The 24,647-nt window shown below is 39.0% G+C and overlaps 1 protein-coding gene across 6 annotated transcripts in view; it reads right to left on the bottom strand.

The window, feature by feature from the left end:
- Positions 1–24,647, bottom strand: part of col14a1a (collagen, type XIV, alpha 1a) — a 176,517-nt gene that overhangs the window by 15,246 nt on the left and 136,624 nt on the right. For all 6 annotated transcript variants that reach the window (XM_054780660.1, XM_054780659.1, XM_054780658.1 and 3 more), the window contains 4 exons: positions 20,127–20,180; positions 10,436–10,531; positions 9,998–10,051; positions 3,296–3,349 (listed from right to left, as the gene is read on the bottom strand). In XM_054780660.1, the coding sequence (XP_054636635.1) occupies positions 3,296–3,349; positions 9,998–10,051; positions 10,436–10,531; positions 20,127–20,180 (258 nt within the window). The remainder of the gene's footprint in view (positions 1–3,295; positions 3,350–9,997; positions 10,052–10,435; positions 10,532–20,126; positions 20,181–24,647) is intronic.

Below are 24,647 nucleotides of genomic sequence, written 5' to 3' on the forward strand. Positions count from 1 at the left end.
ACACGCTATATCCTTCACACAGTAACAAATGACGGCAGTGTGAGAGGCACCCAGGAGTCACGCATTCAAAACCACCCTGACTCAACACGCATCTCAATCTTGCACATATGGTTGTAGTAGTGCACATATGGAACAAAAAGAACCAAATTCTTGGGATAGAAAGGTTACTAAAATTCCAAGTGCAACCATTCAAACTTGGGCCGTGTTTGAAAAACCTCTGGCCTCGTGGAACGACCTGCTGTTCCACTGTAAAGACTCAGTACAGCCAATCAAAGCTCCATTAGTAAGACATCTGTTAAGGCTCGCTATCACAGAAGAGCCAAACACAGCAAAATGAGCTTGTCTGAGTCAAGTATTTCTACCAAATTAGCCACCAATGGTGGAAAGTCCTCTCTGTGGAAATCAGTATAACAAGACTGATCATATTGGTCATCTCCCTTGTGAAGGAATATATTAGTCAAATATTTTCTTGCTGCCACATAATAAACTTGACAACAATAATATATTGATTTTTTTCCCCGCCATGTTTCTGCATGGTGACTATTATATTGTATTATTGTAAATGTCAGGCTAAAAATCTCATACACCTTGCGGTCGACTATAACACGAGGATGTTAATGCAAAGATAAGGGATGCAGAAAGTAACATGACTGTGGGAGAGGTATTTACGCCAAGATGTTCTCCATTCTTCAAAAGGCCGCTCAAGATTGTACATTTTTGCTTCAATCAGTCACACTGTAAAATAAATCTAAGACGGTGAATCTGAAATCGACAGACGGTTGGTGAGTCTTTAATAAACATAAATGAAGAGTTTGATTCGTGGCCTTCCAGGATCAGCTTCTTTGTTTCTCCCTTCACTTGCACAGTGCTTTGAGGTTGAAGCCATAATGTATTTTGTTCAAGAGTGTTCTTCCGGGGATGTTTGGTTTTCCAACTGCAAAGAGTGTTAAGTGTATATTTGAAGGAGGAGCAAGACATGTTGTCTGTTGATTGAGAATTGTTACTTTTGTGACTTGAATTAGCAGTTTCTGCTCATGCACCCCTGCAATTGGCTGGCGACCAGTCCAGGGTAACCCAGCCTCCTGCCCAAAGTCAGCTGGGATAGACTCCAGCATACCCTTGCAACCCTAATGAGGATTAACCGGTGTAGAAAATGAATGAATGCTCATGCACCCTTCTATTCGTCAGTGCAATTAGGGGTGAAATGAATTGTTTCCTGCTTGATTCCTCACGGTGACATAATGTAGAATCATCTGCATGATGTTAGCATAATGTTTTGTCTGTGGTATGTTTTATTAATTAAGTGATTTGCTTCTCTTTTAGCCCTGACTGCGGCATCAAATGATTTGTCCATTTGACCAGAAGCCACTATTTGTTGTTGTTGGATTATCTAAATCTATCAATAAACAGAGTATGTATGGTGTTCTTTCTGCCGTGACAGTATGTTGCGTTAAGCCCCTACCTTGGGAAAAATCGTGTTGTCCTCTGTTAGACAACATTTTGACAGCTCCAGGATAAACACTCCCATGTCAAGATAAAAATGTATGGCTTCCCTGCTTTCCTTCCAATGGGATGAGGACAAAAATGTTGCAGAGATATTTCCTGTTGTGTCAGCTGGTCTAACTGCAGTTCGAAGTGCTTTATGATTTGTGTACTAACACAATGTAGATTTTGGTTACACATTGAAATACGTCTCTTGTGACATTGCTGTTCGAATTTTGCAAATCACTCTATCATGGTTTTTCAAGCACATATTTTTGAATAAATCATGCTATTTTGAGGTTGAATACAGCCTATTAGAAAAAAAATCATATTTAAGGAAAATTTACTTTTAAATGAAGCACTTTCAAGAATAATAATGGCAAAACAATCTAAAATACAAATAAAAGGAATTACAGTAAGAAGCTCCATTCAAATTGTGAATGTAGTACTCTACATTGGTCACTAGGTGTCAGTAATTGTTTGGTGAGACAAGCACCTGACTTGATCGCCGGAACAACAGGCTTTTAATGCAAGTTTAAATGATCCCACAACAGGTGCAACAATAATGACATCATAACCATAACAATAATAATCATAATAATAACACTTGCTACTGTTGTGGCCATAACCCACGGCAAGATAAAACTCAATACTGAACCCCGACGTCACTTCCTGTCCTCCACACATCCAGTCCAGAACACATTTACTGTGACACACAAGAGCACGAGTTTTATTTTGAAGTGGCTTATTTTGTCTAATTATATCTACTATATTGAGTAATACAAATGTAAAGGTGACCATATGGGTGTTATTTCATGTCTAGAGGCCTCTAATAATGTTAAAACCTGTATTTAGAAGATCGTAAACAGGTTTTCTATGCCATAACTACAAAAATATAAAATTTCTCAAGAAAGAATCTCACTTCGTGAAAATTCACTTATCATGGTTGAGTCTGGAACCAATTAACTGCAATAAATGAGGGATTACTGTATAAATAAAGCCAACAAGCAATATAGTTTGGTACACAACTGTTTGTATTGCTTTGTCAAATATTATGGAGGGTAAATAAATAATCAGTCAGCCAAGCACTGTCCCTTCACTGGTCTAACAAACCCCAGTGGTATGATACCTAGAGGGTACAGTTGCAAAGCATTCCATCAGGTGTTTAGCTAGGGGTGTTGAGATTTGGGATATATTCAAATTGCAACACATTCCATGGGATTTAAAGACTATGCATTTTCAAAATGAGTTTTATTCTTACATATGCTTTTTGACTAGTAAGTTCATGACGTTAATGTGACTCTCTCTTCATGACTCTCTGATAAGGGAAGTTGATTCTTATCCTCACTGTGTCTTCTTATTTGCTGCTTTCACAGAATAAAAGACTACTTAATTTGGGCAGACTGGAAACATTAGCGAGAGATACAACAGTTTGCTGCAGGAATAAACCGATTTGAAATGTTCCCATCTTGCATTGAAAGCAATGGCAAAAAACTAATGAAGACTTTCTTTGCCTACACTTCTGTTGTTAGGTCCAATAATGATTTCATCAGATGTGCTCTATTAAGTGAGACTGGCTCAGTGCGATCTCTTTATGCTTAGGGTTCATTTACTCAATCAAGTGGGCATGATGTTGGATTGAGAGGCTTGAGAGTCACATGTTGTTTGTACCCCAAGGTCTTGTCATGTTGTACACATTTATTGTTACACACAACTAAGCAAACAGTCAACAACATATACCATGTGCTGTATTGTTGTGAAATATGGATGAATAAATCCACACTTGTCAGATAAACAACAAGTGAGGTCTTACCCTCGCTCCTGGGGGGCCGTCCCTACCGGGGGAACCTTGGCTTCCAGGAACACCCTGAACACAACACAATCAAGCAGGTTTAAATCATCATAATGAACTCACTGTTGTCAATACAGAATATAATATGATCGATCTCAAAATTGAAAACTGTATAGATGTAATACAGTTGCCATACAAGGAAAAATGTTTTAATTTATAACAAATTATGAATCACAGATTTTCGGTCTTCAATCCATTCATTCATTCATTCAACAATTCACAGACAATCGTCCCTCGCCACGTCCCCTGACACTTCCATGGCCTGTCACCCACACTCTGTAACTGGGTAACTTTCTAACAGGCAGGCCCCAGTCAGTCAAAGTCCACAATCGCACATCCAGCTCAAGAATTGTGAGCACTGGGACCCCACAGGGGTGTGTGCTGAGTCCACTCCTCTACACGCTCTTCACTTACGATTGTGTGGCCTCCCAGAACAACACCAGCATCATTAAATTTGCGGATGACACTACAGTCATCGGACTGATCACTGGTGGTGTTGAAACGTCATACAGAAGAGAGGTGGCGGACCTCATAGCTTGGTGTCGTGATAACAATCTCCTTCTCAATACAGATAAGACTAAAGAGATGATCATTGACCCAAGAACAAGGGAAAAGGAGCCGCATAGACCCCTGTTTATTGATGACACTGAGGTGGAGAGGGTGAAAACCTTCAAGTTCCTTGGCACACACATCAGCGAGGACCTCACCTGGTCTCACAACACCCAACAAATTATGAAGAAGTCCCAAAGGAGACTGTACTTCCTGAGAAGACTGAGGAAATTTGGCATGTCCACCAAAATCCTTAGTTGCCTCTACAGATGCACTATTGAAAGTGTCCTTACCGCCTCCATCACTGTTTGGTACGGTAACTGTACAACACGTGATAGGAAGGCACTCCAGCGGGTGATCAAGACCTGACAGAACATTGTTGGGGCAGCCCTCCCCTCACTGCAAGACATTTATAAATCTAGAGTCCTACGCAGAACACACAACCTCATCAAGGACAGCACACATCCACAACACTCATTATTCACACTCCTACCGTCAGGCAGACGCTACAGGAGTTTGAAGTCCAGGACCACAAGACTGGCAAACAGCTTTTACCCACAGGCCATCAGGCTTCTCAACGAAGCACTCACACACACTGCACGCAACACACGCACACACTCATAGCACTTTATTTATTTATTTATTTGTTTGTATTATTTATCTGTATTAATGTCTCTTCTGTTGTTGTTGCTTAACTTATTGGTATATATGTTTATGTTTCTTGTGTTCTATTATTTTTCTTGTGTTTTCTTTCTTTTCTTGGGAGAATGAACAGAATAAGAATTTCATTGCCTAGTATAACTGTTGTTTTACTATGCACATGACAATAAAACTCTTGAATCTTGAATCTTGAAAGATAAAAACGTATGGCTTCCCTGCTTCCCTTCCAATGGGATGAGGACAAAAATGTTAGAGATATTTCCTGTTGTCTCAGCTGGTCTCACTGCAGTTTGAAGTGCTTTATGATGTGTGTACCAATACAATGTAGATTTTGGTTACACAATGAACTACAGTCGTCCCTCGCCACACTGCGGTTCGGAATTTGCTCACAGTTTTTCAGACATATATTAATGAATAAATCATGCTGTTTCATAGCTAAATGCGACCTATTATTAGTCAAAAGATATGCTTATTTGTATTTATGCATATTTGTATGCACGTATGTATGTATGTATTGCCTAAAGTAAGCATTTTCAAGCATAAAAATGGCTACATAAACTAAAATACAAATATAAGCCATTAAGAAGGTGGCATGGAACACATTTACTGCGATACACACAAGCACGAGTTTTATTATTAATAATAGAAGCATATTAATAAAAGCATATTGGATAATGTGAATGTAAAAGTGACTACAGGGGTGTCATGTCTAATAATGTTAGAAAACATATTTAAAAGATCGTAAACAGGTTTTCTATGCCATATCTACAAAAATATTTAATTTATAAAAAATAAATCCTACTTGGTGGAAATTCACTTATCACAGTCGGTTTTGGAACCAATTAACCGTGATAAATGAGGGCTTACTGTATAGAAAATGTGTTACCTTTAAGTAAAGGGATAAAATAGTCACTATAAAACCTTTGGGGTGACCTCTCTGTTAGCTCCAAATGTCTGAATGAGACAGACAAAGAATGGAGGGGAGTGTGTAAAACGCAAAGTGAGGACCTAATCATCTGAAAGACCTTCATCTTTGTAGCTGAACGACGGGTTAGCCTTCAGGAAAGATTTACAACTCACGTTAGATCGTTGCATTGAGTAAGATGAATAGGTTTGCAGCAACATTTGAATGCTACATAATTAACCATCCAAGGTTATGGATGTTATAAAAGTTAAACATGGAAGGAAAGGCATACACATACCAACGCATTGTCCTGTCTCATACCATCATGGATTAAGTGTTGTGATGATTAATTGCTGCGCTTGTGAGTAGTGGAGAACTCGTAAAGAGAACAGTTAACGCAAAACATAGGTGCAACAAGATTTTCTCCAAACATTTTAGAGGTGGAAATTTTGCAGCATGTCTATTACATTTGAGGAAAAAATAAACCTTTATATAAACCACAGGTGTCAAACACAAGGCAGATGTGGCCCGTCACATCATTTTATGCGGCCCGTGAAACCCTTGGAATAATGCATGTCAATAATGCACTTCACCTCTGCCCTTCTAAATGTATTTGATCTGTCATTTTGACATAAAAATTGTATTGCATGCGGTTCTTCTAAACGTCAGTATTATCTAATCACGCAGCAAGATATTCCAAGCATTTTTCAAAAACAAATACTTGAATGTCTACTTGTCATTATGACATTCTCACTTCACTTCTCATTTCGAAGCAAGTTATCCATCAATTTGTTAGTAAAAATATCATAATCTAATTCATGGGCAACTGTGTAATAATATTATGAGGTTATAGTCATATTTAGATTCATATATGTATACTGACAGTTACAAGTGGCCCTCTGAGGGCAGCCGTAACTGCAATGTGGCCCTCACTGAAAATGAGTTTGACACCCCTGATATAAACCTTTGCAGAAGTGGTACTGTCCTATGTTATCTCCTATGTTGTTGAGTATAGTTGTGCCTGTACATTATATTTTTCTGTGGTAAAAAAAAGAAAATCTGCGTGATTGTTCATTTGTGAACTTAGTTGTGGATCCTGCATCTTGAAAGCTTCAATGTGCAGAAACAAATAATCACAATTTTTAGTTGCACATGATCGCGTAAAGCACAGTAGGCTGCGGGGGCCATTTTTGGACAACAGCGTTTGTATCAGAGTTGTAGAAACATACACGACGTAACAAACACATGGACTGCACAAAAGAGAAAGGCGATGGACCGTACCGAGACAAGGGTGCAAGACCTCTGAATTTTATGTCTTAAAGAGAAGAAAGTCGTTATTTCAGAGGTATGGCTCAGAAGTGGCTCCGTCATCAGCTGCAGTGCACACACACATACATGCATACACATCTCCGGTTTCTGCGTAATGGCCTATCAACCCGGCGGCGCAACGGGGATGTTGACATTTAGTTTGATATATTTTTTTACATTTTTGCAAATTGTGGTTGCAGCAGAATAATGTGTATATTTTGTGTTATTTTGTTAATTGATGGTTTTGTGGTTTGTTCACAACAAAACTAGGTAAAAGTGACCCAGGAATTATAGTTTTCATGGATGAAAATTTTAATTGTACAATAGACCCACATAAAACAAATATATCCTATTATATTTTTAAATAATGATATGTTTATGGATTTTCAACACCATACCAGTTTTAAGAATAATGTGAGAGGGCAGATGGAGCACTCAAACACACACACACACACACACACACACACACACACACACACACACACACACACACACACGGATACAAACATACAAATGTATTTTCCTGTCTCAGACAAACAAATTACAACACAACACATGCAGATAAAGGAAATGAAAGCAAGCAATAAAAATGACGGATGCCCAGATACACAATTTGCTGTTCATTGCAGCTGCATTTTGTTTCCTGTCAAATTGACAGAAAGAGAGAGATGAGGAGATGCTGATGACAAGCAGACACAGTTTTTACAGCATCCACACATGGAGGAGAGAGAAAAAAGGTAGGAAGATATTGATGTATTCGATGTCTATATTGCAACAGGGCCCTGGAAGCTTCAATATTCCCCCATTATGGTGCACCAACAGACGCACACACACACGCACGCACACAAACACACATACAAACCTCACCGCTAAAAATGTGTTGCATTGGTTGTAATAGAGGATGCAGCTGAAGATAGGAAACAGAAGCGAGCAAAAGAAGCCGCCATCACAGCGTGTGCTGAAGCTCCGTCAATCCGTAAGTCGGACAGCATCGCTGACTGACAAAAGGAAATGCTGATTGGAATAATTTGAGTTCTGTGTCGAGGAAACTAAATGACAGAAGTGTTCTGCTGTCTGTGGGCTCTGACTCTTGGAAGGACAGCATCAGTGTGCTCTTCACAGCCACTGCCAAATCTGGTTGAAGGTGTAAATATTTTACGAGGTACATCCGTATAGTGCAAGCTAATCAAACAGGTGATCAGATTTGACAAAATCTTAACTTAAAAAAAAAAACATGGAAAAGTTAATTCCTCTGAAGTGGTGTTGTTGTACGTTGGCAAAAATATAAAGATAACATGCATGGTATCATTGTGTTTAAACCGTATGTTCAAACTCATCATTCTCTGGTTGCAGTTTGTAAGACTGTCAGCCGGTGACTTCACTTTAAACAAACGTTTTTTTTACACTGAATTATAAGTCAGAGTTGACTAGATAGAACTGCTTGTGGGTCTGCTCACATCAGATGAATATTTAATTTGCTCTGGCAGCGTAGTAACAGATAACACACGCTGTGAAACCTAAATAAACAGTGGACGTGTAAATTGCTCTTGAGTTTCTAAGAAAAGTCTCCATTTCATTTCATCCAGTAAACAGTAAAAGTGTACTTTGGGTTTTATACTTTATACTTGTATTAGACAGACTAATGATAGCACATCCTGTATTATCAGTTGCTATGATGAACACGTTTCCGCATACAAATGGGGAGTAAATAGGTGGCTGACATAAACCACTCAAGCTGATAAATCAAAAACTGAAACATGGAGTAGTTTCTTGCTATCGGCAAACTAGGCGAATGCTTAGGGCCCCAAGCCAACAGGGGGCCCCAAAGCTCCATGTTCAGCCTCATCGGAGGTGAATTAAACTGTCCTGTCTTTGTCTGTAGCTATCTCCTGTTTGTTACTTACCATATATGCTATGTCCTGGTAGGTGTCTACATGCGCTAACCCTTTCTGAGTGCAGGGTGGAGCCACACGGAGCACCGTTGCTTCTGTGTTGGGTGGTGCGTTCAGGTACGCAAACGCCACAAATGCTTGTGGATCAGACAAGGACTTTAGAAATCTTAATTTTCCATTTTAATACAAATGAACAGTCAATTTAGTGGGTTAGATTTGATTTTGTGTATTTGTTTGCACTGCCTTGCTTTGCATTAATTGTTTGTATGTTACTTTATTTTTCCTTTTGCATTGTATGATTTGCTTGGTTGTGTAAATTTCGCTTTTGTGTAGATTTTCTTTGACTATTTTATCAGCCATTATGTCTCACTATTTTAATGCATTTTACTATTTCCTATTGGCCTATAGCATTTTAACACTTAAACTCTGATAAAATAAAGTAGACATATTTGTACTCAATCTCACTCAGTCTATTTGGTGTGTAGGCCTGATGCGGCCATACTGTAAATTTTAATTGGTTCTGGGGGCCATTTCCTCCCCAGTGGCGTTGTCTGTGTTTTTCTTATTGAAATTTAATTGCTATATTAAAACATTTGTTGTTTTGTTATTATTGCTTTAATGAAGTATTGGGCGATATGCTGATAAGTGTGAGATGGTAATGTTAAATTGTTTTGTTTTCACTGTTGCACTTTTTGTTGGATGATGGTTAGATGGTTTGTTGTATTTTCTTATTTAAAGTAAACACTCAAATTCATAAAAAAAAAAATTAACATATAGATGATTGCTGTTGCTGCTGTCAGTTTAACTTGCCCGACTGGCTCAACTTAAGATGTTTACTTTTAACTGTAGCCTGTTTTGCTCATGAAGTGTAATTGATTGCGGCATCTTAGCGGAACATCTCAGGGTTCATTGTCGATTGACAAACTAGGGGACCCCAGAGAGCATCTTGCTTAGGGTCTGGCACAAGCCAGATACTGCCCTGCAAGGCAATTGCACACAAGCAAGTAAATAACGAAAAAATAACCTTCTTGGAGGAGGCAATCAAACATGAGGTAAAGAGTTTTGAGTTACTACAGCAACACTGCTTGTGTGTCTACAGGCTACTGGCACTTCAGTGATAATTTATGGGAAGATCGTTTGTATTCATCACAAACACACATACACACACACACACACACACAGCTGGGTTCATTTTGACCCACTTCTGCTGGGTTCATTCCATCATGATCAAAATAGAGTGAGCAGTGGAATTATCGGTTGTTGGACAGACTAGAAAACAGTGTGTATTCTTTTTGTAATGTCAGGTGTCACCATGCACCCTGGCCACATTTTTTGGTAAAGCAATCTTACCAATGGGCCAGCTGGGCCAATCTCTCCTTGCTCTCCCTTCTCCCCAGCGGCCCCCTGCAATGCAAGCAGTGTTCCACATGTCAGAGTCCTAGCGGTCATATCGACAAGAGACAAAAAAAAAACACATCAGTTTTCTTCATAAGGTTTTGCGCCAATATATCAGCTTCGGAGAGCTTTGGACAGAATCCTACAAATGTCTGGCAGGATATTTGAGCAACACCTCATCTTTTGACAGCTTATACTGGCAGGTGCTCGATAGCACAGCTCTTGTGAACTCTGTGCACACACACATTAGAGCTGCCATACACACACGCAACACACATTTTGTCAATTTTTTCTGCAACAATTTAAAGTCTGCTGTATTTTTTGATAAAACATTATTATGCAAATGTGGAATTCAGGTAATATTGGACATGGAAAATATTGTATATTTCTTACCGGAGGCCCTTGAATAGAAAGGCCACTGGGTCCCTGAGGACCTGGTGGTCCTGGTGGTCCAACAGGGCCAATCTCTCCCACAGGCCCATGAGGTCCCTATGAAACAATAATAAATAAAAAAAAGACTATAAATAGCTCATTTTGACATGTTGAATGTAATTATGGATGATTAGTAGGTCGGGGTGTCACAATATCTCGCTATTAAAAGATTTATGTAAAAAAAACTGTGATAATTAATACATTAATTAATCACATTAATAAATGAATGTATTACGTTAAATAATGTAATATTATATATAGATATATATAATATATTTCCATGTGCATGTGTGCCTGTTTTCCACATCTCTCACCTCCAAACAGACAGAAAGAGGGTTCCCTTTGCATTAGGTCAACACCTAAACACTTCATAGAAGAATGGCGCGTGAGTGTAGCCTTGTGAGGAGCAATGCAAGGTAACCTAGTAGAAATTAGGAGGGAAAAAGATGCTTGCAAAGCAAAATGCCACAGCCCCTGGCACGGACGAGGCAGTATGCCGAATTTGTTTGAAAGTGGTGACAAAAAAACTAAGTTGCTCACCTCAAACATAACTATCCGACCCAGTTTTCCTATACGGAAAAAAAACTATGCATCATAACGCAGTCTTCGTTCTCACAGTCAACACTTACTGAGACGTTTGATCAGCAAAATATACCGCAAGATGAAACAAGTGTAGTTTGCCACTTCGCAAAAGAAATGCTGCTCCAGTTGAAAAGTCAGCATTTCAAGAAATTCTCCAAACATTTGACATATTGTACAGAATGCCCGTGAGAAAATACATGTCACAACCAGCAATACTACAACTTTACAGAGTGAAAGATAACATACTACAGGTATATTATCACAACATTAGTGCTTTATTTGGTCTAAATATGTATGTATATATGTTGACATATGTTGACAGTAATATTGTCTAGCGATATTTGTGGGACAATAAAAACTTCAAAACACACCTGTATTTTTTTGTGACTCTATAAAATAAAAAAAGTTTGTTTATATAGTCATATTTTTTTATTGTACACTAGGTCCCCAACTTACGAACACCCGACTAGTGAACATTCGCGGATACGAACACAAGCCGACTGGTTTATATCTTATTTTATTTTGCCTTGTAGTCACTCAATCAGTATTTATACTGCTACTGTACATGCTTGACCAGTAGAGGGAACTGTGACACTGCTAATGGGACCAACAGAGGAAGAGTTAGACTCTGGGGAGATAAAGCTAAATGGAAAGCTAAACTATACAACCCGGACAGAGCTTGTGATTAAAGTTGATGAAGAGTTAATAGGCCTGCTTAATTCTACACCACCCACAGAACACTACCTCTTTTAGAAGAGTCTAACGACGACGACGATTTGTCCTTTTTTTCAATAACTCCTCCTCCAACTCCTCACAACGACTATGCTCGACCACTCCTCTTCAAAGGTAAAACACATTTATCATTACGTATTATTATATCACTTTTATTATTGTTTTTTTTTCATCAATTATCCTCGTTTAATATTACTACTGCATCCAAACTCATATTTACATACATACACATATACTGTATATGTATACACGTACATGTAGTACCTATATCATTGGTAATATTACCTTTTCCCCTACTTAAGAACAATTCGACATAAGAACGGTCGTCTGGAACCAATTGTGTTCGTAAGTTGGGGACCTAGTGTACTTTTCTTAAAATTAGTATTAAAATGTTTACTTGGGTATGTCGTACCACCCCTATTATTAGGGTGTTACTAAAGTTCGGTCACAACAGCTGAAGCATCTAATGAGATCCAATACAAGAGTTGGACTTTATAAAGACTATTACTATATTACTATACTATTACTATTACTATAACACATTGTTTGCTGTATGCAGTGGTGGGGAATGAATCTGTATCTGGATTTTTAAGGTATTACAAATATCTCTCAGTATAATTGGAGAAATTAGTAAAAGAATGAGAATGAATTCATTTTACATCACTGTTAAAGATATACATATTAGGTATAACATATACAATATAATAAGGTATAATGATTGAGTTGACGGATGTATTTATTCTTTACCATATTGACAAATAAGACGGTATTTTTCCCCATGACAAAAGACAAAACAAAATCCCTGAAAAAGACGTATCCTATTAAATTTGGGATCTACAGATTAATACACACAAACCAACGGGGTGGCGACAAACAACTTCTCCCCTAGTGAGTCAGATCCAGTGACTTACACAGATGCAGCTGTTGAGCAGCTAAAAAATATGATATCCTTTTCTTATTACAATAGAACAGTTATTTTACTTCTATTAAAAATTTAATTATTTATTTTTTACAAATCTTTTTCTGTCTTTGATTTTGTCTTCGAAATTATATTTTTGAAAAAAACGAATCTTGAAACAGAAAGGTTGTTATTAGGGCTGTCAAAATAGTGCGTTAACAGCGTTAACTGATTTATTTCATTAGTTACGTTAGTTTTTTAGCGGAATTAACACATCCTGGCAAGTTATGACGACAGACGGCGGCACAGTGTAGCTCCCCACAGAGTCACACAGAGTCTGATGCTCTTTTATAACTTTATTCTTACCTGAACACATCAACAGCAGTGTAATTCCAGCACCATATATGTACTCCAATCCAAACAAACATGTCTCTATTATGCGTGTATGTGCGGTTTAAATAAACAGGAATGCAAAAAAAAAACAATAAATAAATATTCTTATCACTCACTTTGTAACTCTTAATGCGGAAGTACAATTTGCTGCATGTAAGTATGCTCGGAAATCCCAGAAAATTCACTCAAAACATGTGAATTCAATTTAAATGACGTGGTGTCTTTGAACGCAACTCCTCATAATAACGCAGTTAAAGTGTTAGGTAAATAGGTTTTCAGACATGTATGCCATCTCTTAACTTGATTTATATTTTCAGTTAATTTGGCGCTGTTAATACATACAAATATATATCATCCTGTCCTGTCATTTATCGTTCTTTCAATAAAATACAGTAAAAATGGGCACATTTCAGACATAGTGTGACATGGTGATTAATCATGACGAAGTAATCAAGAAAGTTTTCAAGATTCAAGAGAGTTTTATTGTCATGTGCATGGTAAAACAGCAGTTATACCATGCAATGAAAATCTTATTCTGTTCATTCTCGCAAGAAAAGAAAGAAAACACAAGAAAGAATAAGAACATAAGAAACATAAACACATAAACATATATACCAATAAATTAAGCAACAACAACAGAAGAGACATTAATACAAGTAAATAATACAAATAAATAAATAAATAAATAAATAAAGTGCTATGAGTGTGTGCGTGTGTTGCGTGCGGCGTGTGTGAGTGCTTCGTTGAGAAGCCTGATGGCCTGTGGGTAAAAGCTGTTTGCCAGCCTTGTGGTCCTGGACTTCAAACTCCTGTAGCGTCTGCCTGACGGTAGGAGTGTGAATAATGAGTGTTGTGGATGTGTGCTGTCCTTGATGAGGTTGTGTGTTCTTCGTAGGACTCTAGATTTATAAATGTCTTGCAGTGAGGGGAGGGCTGCCCCAACAACGTTCTGTGAGGTCTTGATCACCCGCTGGAGTGCCTTCCTATCACGTGTTGTACAGTTACCGTACCAAACAGTGATGGAGGCGGTAAGGACACTTTCCATAGTGCATCTGTAGAAGCAACTCAGGATTGTGGTGGACATGCCAAATTTCCTCAGTCTTCTCAGGAAGTACAGTCTCCTTTGGGACTTCTTCATAATTTGTTGGGTGTTGTGAGACCAGGTGAGGTCCTCGCTGATGTGTGTGCCAAGGAACTTGAAGGTTTTCACCCTCTCCACCTCAGTCTCATCAATAAACAGGGGTCTATGCGGCTCCTTTTCCCTTGTTCTTGGGTCGATGATCATCTCTTTAGTCTTATCTGTATTGAGATGGAGATTGTTATCACGACACCAAGCTATGAGGTCCGCCACCTCTCTTCTGTATGATGTTTCAACACCACCAGTGATCAGTCCGATGACTGTAGTGTCATCCGCAAATTTAATGATGCTGGTGTTGTTCTGGGAGGCCACGCAATCGTAGGTGAAGAGCGTGTAGAGGAGTGGACTCAGCACACACCCCTGTGGGGTCCCAGTGCTCACAATTCTTGAGCTGGATGTGCGATTGTGGACTCTGACTGACTGGGGTCTGCCTGTTAGAAAGTTAAACACCCAGTTACAGAGGGAGGGAGACAGGCCAAGTGTGAGGAGCTTATTTGTGAGTTTGTGGGGGCTGACTGTGTTAAAAGCAGAGCTATAGTCTATAAATAGCATTCTGACATATGTGTCCTGGCCCAGTAGGTGAGAAAGGGCTGTGTGGATGGCAGTGTTGACTGCATCATCCGTGGACCGGTTCTGGCGATATGCAAACTGTAGAGGGTCCACAGTTGCCGCCGGGATGCTCTTTTTGATGTGGGTCATGACTATTCTTTCAAAGCACTTCATAACAATAGGAGTGAGTGCTATAGGGCGATAGTCATTCAAGCAGGTCACGTTGCTCTTCTTGGGTACGAGCACTATGGTGGTGGACTTAAAGCAGGTCGGTACAGATGCTTGTGCAAGCGACAGGTTAAATATGTCAGCAAGCATATCAGCTAGCTCTGATGAGCAAACTCGAAGTGCACGTCCTGAGATGTTGTCTGGCCCTGCTGCTTTTCGTGGGTTTGTTTTGTTCAGAACCCTGCGCACATCAGCTGATGTCACCATGAGAGGTGAGTCCTGTGTGCTCCCCAAGTTCAGCCACCCTCTCTGCTCATCAGGAGTTTGGGTGTCAAAGCGGGCATAGAACTCGTTCAGCTCATCTGGAAGTGTGGTTTGGCTGGACGTGGCTACGCTACTCTGCTGTCAATAGTCTGTGATGTGCTGGAGCCCCGCCCACATGCGCCGAGGGTCTGAGGTGGAATAGTAGCCCTCCAGCTTCTGTCTGTACTGTCTTTTGGCCTCTCGTATGGACCTCCTCAGGTCATATCTGGCCTTTTTGTAGTCATCAGTGGTGCCCATGACAAATGCAGTCGAACGAGCACGTAGCTTAGCCCTTACATCACAGTTCATCCACTGTTTTTGGTTAGGGTATTTTCTGTAATACTTGGTGGTGGTAACAGTCTCTATGCATGTGCTAATGTAGCCAGTAACAGCAGAAGCATATTCATCCAAATCAACAGTACAATCTTCCCTCCCCGCTGCAGTTTTAAACACATCCCAGTTTGTGCAGCCAAAGCAGTCCTGAAGTACTTGATCAGTTTCTTCATTCCACACTTTAACTGCTGTACTTACAGGGGGAGCTTTTTTGAGAAGTTGTCTGTATGTTGGATAAAGGAATATAGAAATGTGGTCAGCCTTTCCAAAGTGGGGTCTTGGAACAGCCTTCAAAGCACCTTTCATGTTGCTGTAGACTTGGTCCAGGATGTTATTTTCCCTTGTAGGAAAGCTCACATGCTGGTAATATTTGGGGAGGACAGTCCTGAGGTTACAGTGGTTGAAATCGCCAGATATAATGAATACAGCGTCTGGGTGTTTGGTCTCGTGTTTATCAATGATGTCATGCAGGAGGCCTAGTGCATTAGCAGTGTTAGCTCGTGGTGGGATGTAAACAGCAGTTAAATACACAGCGCTAAACTCACGAGGCAAATAAAAAGGTCTGCATTTCACCATCAGCAGCTCAATGTCCTGCGAGCAGTGCTTTTCCATCGTCTGTACGTCTGTGCACCACCGTTTGTTTACGTAAACACAGACGCCGCCACCTGTGTGTTTACCAGACGCTAAAGTCCGATCTCCCCGGTAATTGTGACTAATCTGATTAAAATTTGTAATCATTTGACAGCCCTAGGTGTTTTATATTCGGGGCAATATGGTACATCAAGAAGTTGGAAGTTTAGAATCTAATAATATGCTGATGGTGATATGAAGTCAACACAACAAGCGTTCTTTGTGAGAGCTTGCGTGAGTATTACATGTCGGGTATGTGTGCACCATGTGTGTGCCAGTAGCACAAAAAAGGTTTGCATCTCACATAACACTTGATAGAAGAAAAATGTAATTGATTCTGTCTTTACAATTTCTAGCATTTCTCCTGGGTAGGCCATCTTATGTCTGTCCAATAAAAAGAACATTTTTTTTATTGATTTACTGAAAGGCCGCACCACATGACTGAACACGTGTGGTACGAAGAACCTCATCTTAAATGTTTTCCATAACCTAAAAAAAGTAGAGTAGTGGCCCTTTTCCAAAGCTGGACTAGTTATAGGTTGCCATCGCAAAATATGAACAGAGACCTCACACTAAGGATTGGTAACTGCAGCTATGGTGACAAGATTGCAGTTTCACATCTCATAAATGGATTTGCTAACTCCTTTTTGACTGCCCACAAGTGTCATGGACTTTTGAGATGATCTACAGTACATGTATTTAAATCTGCTTTTGTCTTTGCGAAACTGATCCTTATTGAAGAAGCAGAGCAAGTGGGCGATGTTTGACTGGCCTCTTTGTTTGTTAGCACCCCTGAGAGTTCATTTCATCCTTTGACCACTTGAATAGACAGTAGACGGGGGTGTTCTGCTCCTGGAGATGAGGAGTGAGGCAAACATACAGTATGTAGAATGTATAGTCAGCAAGTGTGTGACTACATCACTGCTGAGAGACCTTGACCATGTAGTGGGTGTTTTTAAAAAATATTTATTTATTCTCCCTTACTTCTGCCTCTTGGGGTGCCTCCTCAAACCTCTGTAGCATTGTACTGGAGCTCCATTACATGAAAGCTAATGTCTTGCCGTTATTAAAACGTGATTCCTTCATATTGAACATAATTAATAATAACCTCACAACAATAAACAGCTCACAGTAAAACCTATGTAGGAATATGAGTTTCCAAAATATCATCCCTAATTTTATCAACATGATATAAATACATTATGTCATGTTCCCTTGTTTATTGCGTTTAATTGGTTCCAGACTCGACTGCAGCAAGGGAATTTCCGCGAAGTGGGATTCAATATTAATAAATGTAATATTTTCGAGCAGTTAGAGCATAAAAAACCTGTTTATGACCTTCTAAATACTGCTTTTTTACCATGACTAGAGCCCTGTAAACATGAAATAACACCCCTATAGTCACTGTCACGCTTGTATTACCCCATACAGTAGACATAATAATAGAAAATAAGCCGTCTTCGACATAAATAAGATAACATGGATCGCATACTTCCTGAGGTGCTTATTGTCTCATCAATGTTCCACTACTGACACCTAGTGACCAATGTAGAATACTGCTGTTGTTTGTGGTTCAGGAGAGACTCAAGATGCGCTTCAGTCGCTTTGTTAACAAACAGAGACCCATGCAGTGAACATTCACACAGGAGCTGCTGTCAGCCACTCTCTACACTACTAACCTGCTGCTAGCACTCAGCTATAGTCAACTCTAGCTAGCTGACGTCACACAAATCACTTCCCATGCCCCACTTCTTAAATTGTGGATTTGGAAATCCACAATCCTTGGACATGAACACACGTCTTTCTCCTTTCTTTGTGTTGTAAAGATATAAAAACAACTAAAAAGAAGCAGCTAAAAATGCACGTAATGGGACACAAATATTCTGCCTATAAAGCCTTCTGGAAAAAACCCTCCAAAAATCGCAAACAACGCTCCATTTACATAATGTTCATCCATCCATTTTCTATGCCACTTATCCTCACTAGGGTCGCGGGTATGCTGGAGCCTACCTCAGCTAACTTCGGGCGACAGGCGGGGTACACCCTGGACTGGTCACCAGCCAATTGAAGGGCACATATAGACAAACAATCATTCACACTCACATTCATACCTGTGGACAATTTGGACTCGCCAATTAACTTAACATGCATGTTTTTCGAATGAGACAACCCACGCACAAGGAGAACATGCAAAACTCCACACAGATTCGAACCCAGATCTCCTGACTGTGTGGCCAACATGCTAACCACTCATCCACCGTGCGGCCCAGTTTACATAATGTGACCTGCATATTACCCAAGCTCCAGTGACATTGTTATTGTAGGTGCTACCTCTGAAAAACTACTTTTCTGACATAGAGACACCTCACCACACCACACACCCTAGCTACTAGCTGGCTTTTCACCACACACTTGCTCACAGCGCCTCGCTCACAACGCCTCAGGGCACTACCGAGAGGTAACACCACATATTGCAGCTGCCGCCATTGCTGCTGTGTTTTTGTTTTTAAGTTTGGAAAAGTTAACGCTAGGTGTAGCGTTCGTTTCTATGTTGCTATGTGAAATCTACATATGCACCCAGGAAGGAAGTTCCAGTAATGCTTAGAATGGCTAAAATATGGCAAAATACTGTAAGTATTACATGTTATCATGAATGTGCCTGTAACTACATGGTCACAACATGTACTGTATATAAAACCATAAAACTTTGTTGGAGGTTTTTGGAGGTGTTTTAATAGCAGGCTTGGTAGGCGGAATAGGTGTGTCCCATTACATGCATTAATTAGATGACTGTTTTTCGCTGTTTTTATATCTTTAGGACACAGAAAAGAGAAAGACATGTGTTTATGTCTCACATAAGGATTGTGGATAGTGATGCTCCGATCAGGGTTTTATGCTGCCAATACCGATCATCCATGAGTGAAATCGGCTGATACTGATTATGGATTCATGATGATACATTTTTCAATTTATTTATGATGAGTGCTATTGGCCAGGGGTGCTGTATAAGGGGGAATATCAGGAGAATTCCAAGGTCCACTGACTGCCAGGGGCCCCCAAAAATAGGTATTACTATTAAATTGAATAATTAATGAATAAAAAATGGGTGGGGGGGCAGCGTGATTTTTTTTAATGGCCCACAATTCCTGGCTGCACCACTGCTATTGGCTATATGATATGAAAAAGGGAACCATAAAATCACCTTAATTTAGGCAAAAATATTTTTCTTACAAGTACTTCATGTTCATACTTTATATATAACATATATCACTTGTGAAACTTACAGAGGATGAGATGACTTCTTTAAGGAGACTATGGGTGTGACATTTAATAGATTGGTGGAGGCCTAGCAGGACTTCCACCTAGCCTAGCAGGATCGCTACAGGCTGCACGCTGCAATAGTACGAGCCACAGGTGATCGGCTTTCAGTGTTTAAAGGCATTTATCGGCATATGCCAATAAGTACTTTTTCACGGAAATCGGCTGATACTGATCGGTGGCCGATAGATTGGAGCATCCCTAATTGTGGATGATGGGCAAAATTTTAAAAAAATTGCAGTTTTCCTTTAAAGGCGCACATACTGTACGTAAGTCACAGATGCTGTATTGCACTTCACGGTATTTGAATGCCTTATATTTGTATGTTCGTTCATTCAGCCATTTTTATGCTTGAAAATGCTTAGTTTAGACCAAGAATGCATACAGTTTGCTTAAATATGTTTTTTTTTACTGATAAGAGGCTGTATTCAACCGCAAAACAGCAATCATTTATTAATTCATTCATTTTTGAAAAAACGCGACCGAGTGAGGGAGTGATGTTCGAACCATGATGTAGCGAGGGGCGACTGTACAGTATTTTTATGGTCCAAAGACGCCCTCATTACATGTAGTAGGTACAAGAAATGCAACACTTTTTTTTAACTTACCGTCACTCCAGGTTCCCCTCTGTCTCCACGTGCCCCCCTTATGCCTGGACCACCCTGAAACATACCAATACATATAATCAGTTAAAGGTGCAAAATTGAGTTTTCAATGATGCTACAACAGTAATATGTGTTTATGAGCACCAAACATGAGAAAAACCCATCACCTCCTTCACATTTGCTCCACTCTTGAGAAGCACTCAGACTGTTGCTTTTGAATCCTGGTTTTCATGACATCATGAAGGGATTCCCCCCTTCTTATGGACATGATACTACATCTGAGCAGCCCCTAGTTTCACAGAGGACCACTTTGTAAAAAAAAAATAAAATAAATAAAGGCTTTGCTACACATCTTAAAATAAAGCCAAGCGTTCATCAGTACGGAAGTTTGATCATTTTGTTTTTCTTCAACCTTGCAGGATGTTAGGTGACTGTAATGTCATGTAATGACTGTAAAGCACTGTAGCTAACGTTTTTGCCTCTTTTTAATGTTGCTTTGTTGTATCTGATACACTATATGGCGGAAGCCAAAGAAGGAATGGGTACTCGGTTCCATACTGGCACTGGTGCAGATGTTAGCGGTAGTAGGTAACCAGACCCTGAAACTAAGTTGCTATTGGTGCCTCATTTTGGTGCTAAATGAATACAGAGTATTACACCTGTAACAAATGCTTGAAAGTGATATTGTGCAAGTAACGTCTTGTAAGTTCCGACAGAGGAACACAGAGTTTAAAGAGTCCCTGACATGATTCTGTTATGTATATATTTTGTAATGTTATAAATATATTTGTAATTATGTTCTACATTGTTCATTGTTGATTTTTGCAAATGGAAAATTTGCAGACATTACATTAATACTTCATGGCACCAGCCATAACAAAGTAACTTACAGCTCAGCCTCTTTTCCGGAAGTGGCGTCATCGGGGTGACGCCTGTCAGCTAAAGGAGAGTACACATTCCTGGTGTTTTGTATTGCTGCTGGTTTGGCTGCAATAATTATGACAATTTGTTGTGTTTTTTATTTCATATTGGTCAATTTATTGGTTATTTTATGTATATTGAAGTATTTAAATTACTATTCTAAAATTACATAACTTATATGCCACAAAATTCAGTAAAAATAAATGTTTTTGTCCAAAATGTATGGATTTTCCTTTTTAAACTTGCCAGTTGAAGAGCACCGTTTAAGCACCGGAACCATTTCAGAAGTATCAATTTGCCACCGGTACTGGATATAATGTAAACAATACCCATTACCAGTGCAGCACTACTTGTAAGTGCAACCCGCATCTAGTGTTTTAAATAGAAAACAAAGACAAAAAAGAGAAAATTGAACAAAAGTCTGTTGAAACGATGGCCAATCGTAAACGGAGCCATGTGTGAATTGTGAATCATTGTGAGAGTAGTTCTTAATAATTCATCATTTATTTGAATGGTTTTATTATTTTATTTATTTGTCTATTTTATTGTTTAAAACACAATTTTCACATATTTTATATGATTTTGTGCTCTATGTTTTCTGTTGTACATTAGCTGGGTTATAGTGTAACGCCGCTACTGCAATATACTTCAAAGTTTAAAACAAATGAATAAATGACTTTGATGTCTTGTATTCTTTATGCTATGAACTATGTTATTGTTTGAAATACACTACTTTTAAAAAATGTACCAGCAACATTAGGTGTATTTGCACAAAGTATCGGTATCGCCAATACCAGCCTGTATTTTATTCAGTATCAAATTGGAAAGGAAATCAGTGGTATCGCACATCACTAGTACGTAGCCTTTGGTGGAAAAAGTTTGGTGACTATGTTGGTATGTGGCATCTATTATGTTGGACAATTGTCGGAAAATCGTATAATACTGTACGGGACATGGGTTCCAATCAAAAACTGAATAGCCCTCATCCTGATCCCTGTAGTCCTGAGGTATAAGTGGGGACAAAATATACACATCTGTTAATCATTAGCCTATTTGGCATTCATCCGTTTTCTGTTTTCTCTCTTGAGAGTGTCGAGGGACGGCGGGGTGCAGTAAATGATGAGAAGGCACGCACATGTGGTAAGGAATAAATCTTGTAAAGTTAATCGTGCAAAAACTTCCTCAACAACAGCAAATGTTAATGATTTTAATATTGAGTTGTATAGAGTCCATCAACTGTCGCTCCAGCGGTTTGAGTCCCTGTAGCTATGAATTACTTATTATTTATTTAGTACTTGGAAGCCTGTAGTTCCCGTTGTAAAAACATCTTGCAGGGGAAAACTGTGGATGAACATACGGTATATGCCTTTGACGATAAATTTTTTTGACATTAATAGTGTCAGTTTACAGAGCAACATGATCATCGTAAGTGTAAAGTGAGTATTAAAACCGAATGTGACAAATACTGATTTTTACCATAACATTAATTATTTCAATGTTATAAATGCATTTTAATGAATTCTGGAAAACAAGCTACATTTTTCGCTGGACTTGAAAGGTGATCAAATGCACGATACCAGGGGTGTCGTGTCACGAGATCTCACGAGATCAAAATGTGACAATATTTCTCGTTGACAAAAAAGCTGTCTTGCGGGAGCAGAGCAGCCAGTAGTCTATCACACTGTGAACTATGGCACCGCCACTGTGAATGATAATACAAGTAATATGGAAGTAACAGTGCGCGAGGCAGGACTGGAAGTGCTCATTAAGTGCTTTACGCACATTATAAACCTTGCAATCCAACCTACCTTGATGCTCCCAGTTTCACTCGTCACTTGGCGGGTGCCTTTTTTTAAAAGCAAAGTTCAACAGCTGCCGTTATGTTAAAGGGATAGTTTGGATTTTTTTACATGATGTTGTATGACATCCCCATCAGCAGTGTAGTACATTAACAGTACATCAACATTGTTCCGCTTAGTTGCTGGGGCCATTTAAGTATAGAGTTTGGCTTCTCAAAACTATGCGTTCAAACGAGTAATATATTTGCAGCATAAAAATGCCTCCTGGAAAAAAATCTGACCTCACAAATCGCTCAGCGTTGTATTTGTCTCCTGCCATATCCTTGCTCTCCTACAGTCGCCTCTCCATTCTTGTGTATGTGATGAAGACGCTTGTTTACATGTATGTTCCACTGCGTAAGATTCTATTTGATCAAGCTTACTTGAGATTTGCCAGATCAAAGCACATCGATACATAAGACGTCTATCAAAACATGTGACATTAGCATCTAGTTTGGAAGTTCACTACTTCTGGTACCACACTCTAAGCATCATGGGAACTGTAGTTCTTTTCGTATACACATACAACTAATCTACTACAATATGCAATCTATTTTACATGTGTTTTTACATTACTACACATCAACATAAATGTTACTAATGTAAACATTAGTAATAGCAGCTACAGCCGTCATCATTTTAGTTTTTTTTTCAATTTGCGGAAAAACATTCAGCAGTTAAAAGCATCATGCTTAGGTCATGCATGCAAAGTTCTAAAACATTTCAAAATGTACCTGCATTGTTTTGTGACTCAGTTAAGTAAAAAAGTCTGTAGAGTCCTCTATTTTGTCATTGCGATTTTCTTAAAAGTAATGTTAAAATATCATCTCTTCTCGTCTAGTATCATCTCATCTCATAACTACTACTAAGATGACCAAGCCTTGTAAACATGATGACATTTTTGGGGCAAACATCTGGCCAAAACTCAACTTTAAATGATCACTTATGATTTGTTGCTTATTTTGTTACCTTTATATTAAAATGAGCACATTTACACATAACCAGTCCTGGGATAGGCTCCAGCCTACCCCCGTGACCCTAGTGATGATAGGCGGCATAGACGATAGACAGACTTTTACACATTAATGATTCCACTTTTTATTTAATTTGCTATTGTTGTTATTGTCTTTTCATGTAGATAGGGATGTTCTGGATGGGATTCTTCTTTCAATGTTAAACTAATTCATTAAAAATTACAAGAGTGTATTGACCCAAAAAAAAAAGACATGGTGACAAGGAGACAGAGATTATGAGCAAAAATAGATTTCAGAGAGGAAGTAGTCCAGCTTTGGGAAGGGACTACAAGTGGAAATTAGCTGATTGCTAAATCTCATGCACCAATCAATTCTATATGAATAACGTAAACTGCAAACTGCTAACTGCATACAGTTAGACTAATAAAAAAAAAGAGATGAGAAATGAGACCATAACATGAGTATTAAATATTACTATTCCTCAACTGCACTATATTAGCACAACATGGTTGTGAAATGAAAGAAAATAAGAACTTATTAAAGAAAAAGACTGGGGTGTGTGGACATGTGGAGGTTTCAGATGAGTAAATGGACCTGATATGTTGCACAACAATGAAAATTGTGGCTGATTGTAATCATCTGTGATGAATAGAGTCACTATTTCATTATCGTCTCAAACCATGTGGTACCGGTGGTGGAGACAGACAGTGATTGAGAGTTTAGGGATGGGTAAGTAAATACCAGAAAACAAAGGATGTATAGAGGATAGCCGAAGGAAAAACAGAACTGGG

The sequence above is a fragment of the Dunckerocampus dactyliophorus genome, chromosome 7 (assembly GCF_027744805.1).
Source record: "Dunckerocampus dactyliophorus isolate RoL2022-P2 chromosome 7, RoL_Ddac_1.1, whole genome shotgun sequence".
NCBI classification, from domain to species: Eukaryota; Metazoa; Chordata; class Actinopteri; order Syngnathiformes; family Syngnathidae; genus Dunckerocampus; species Dunckerocampus dactyliophorus.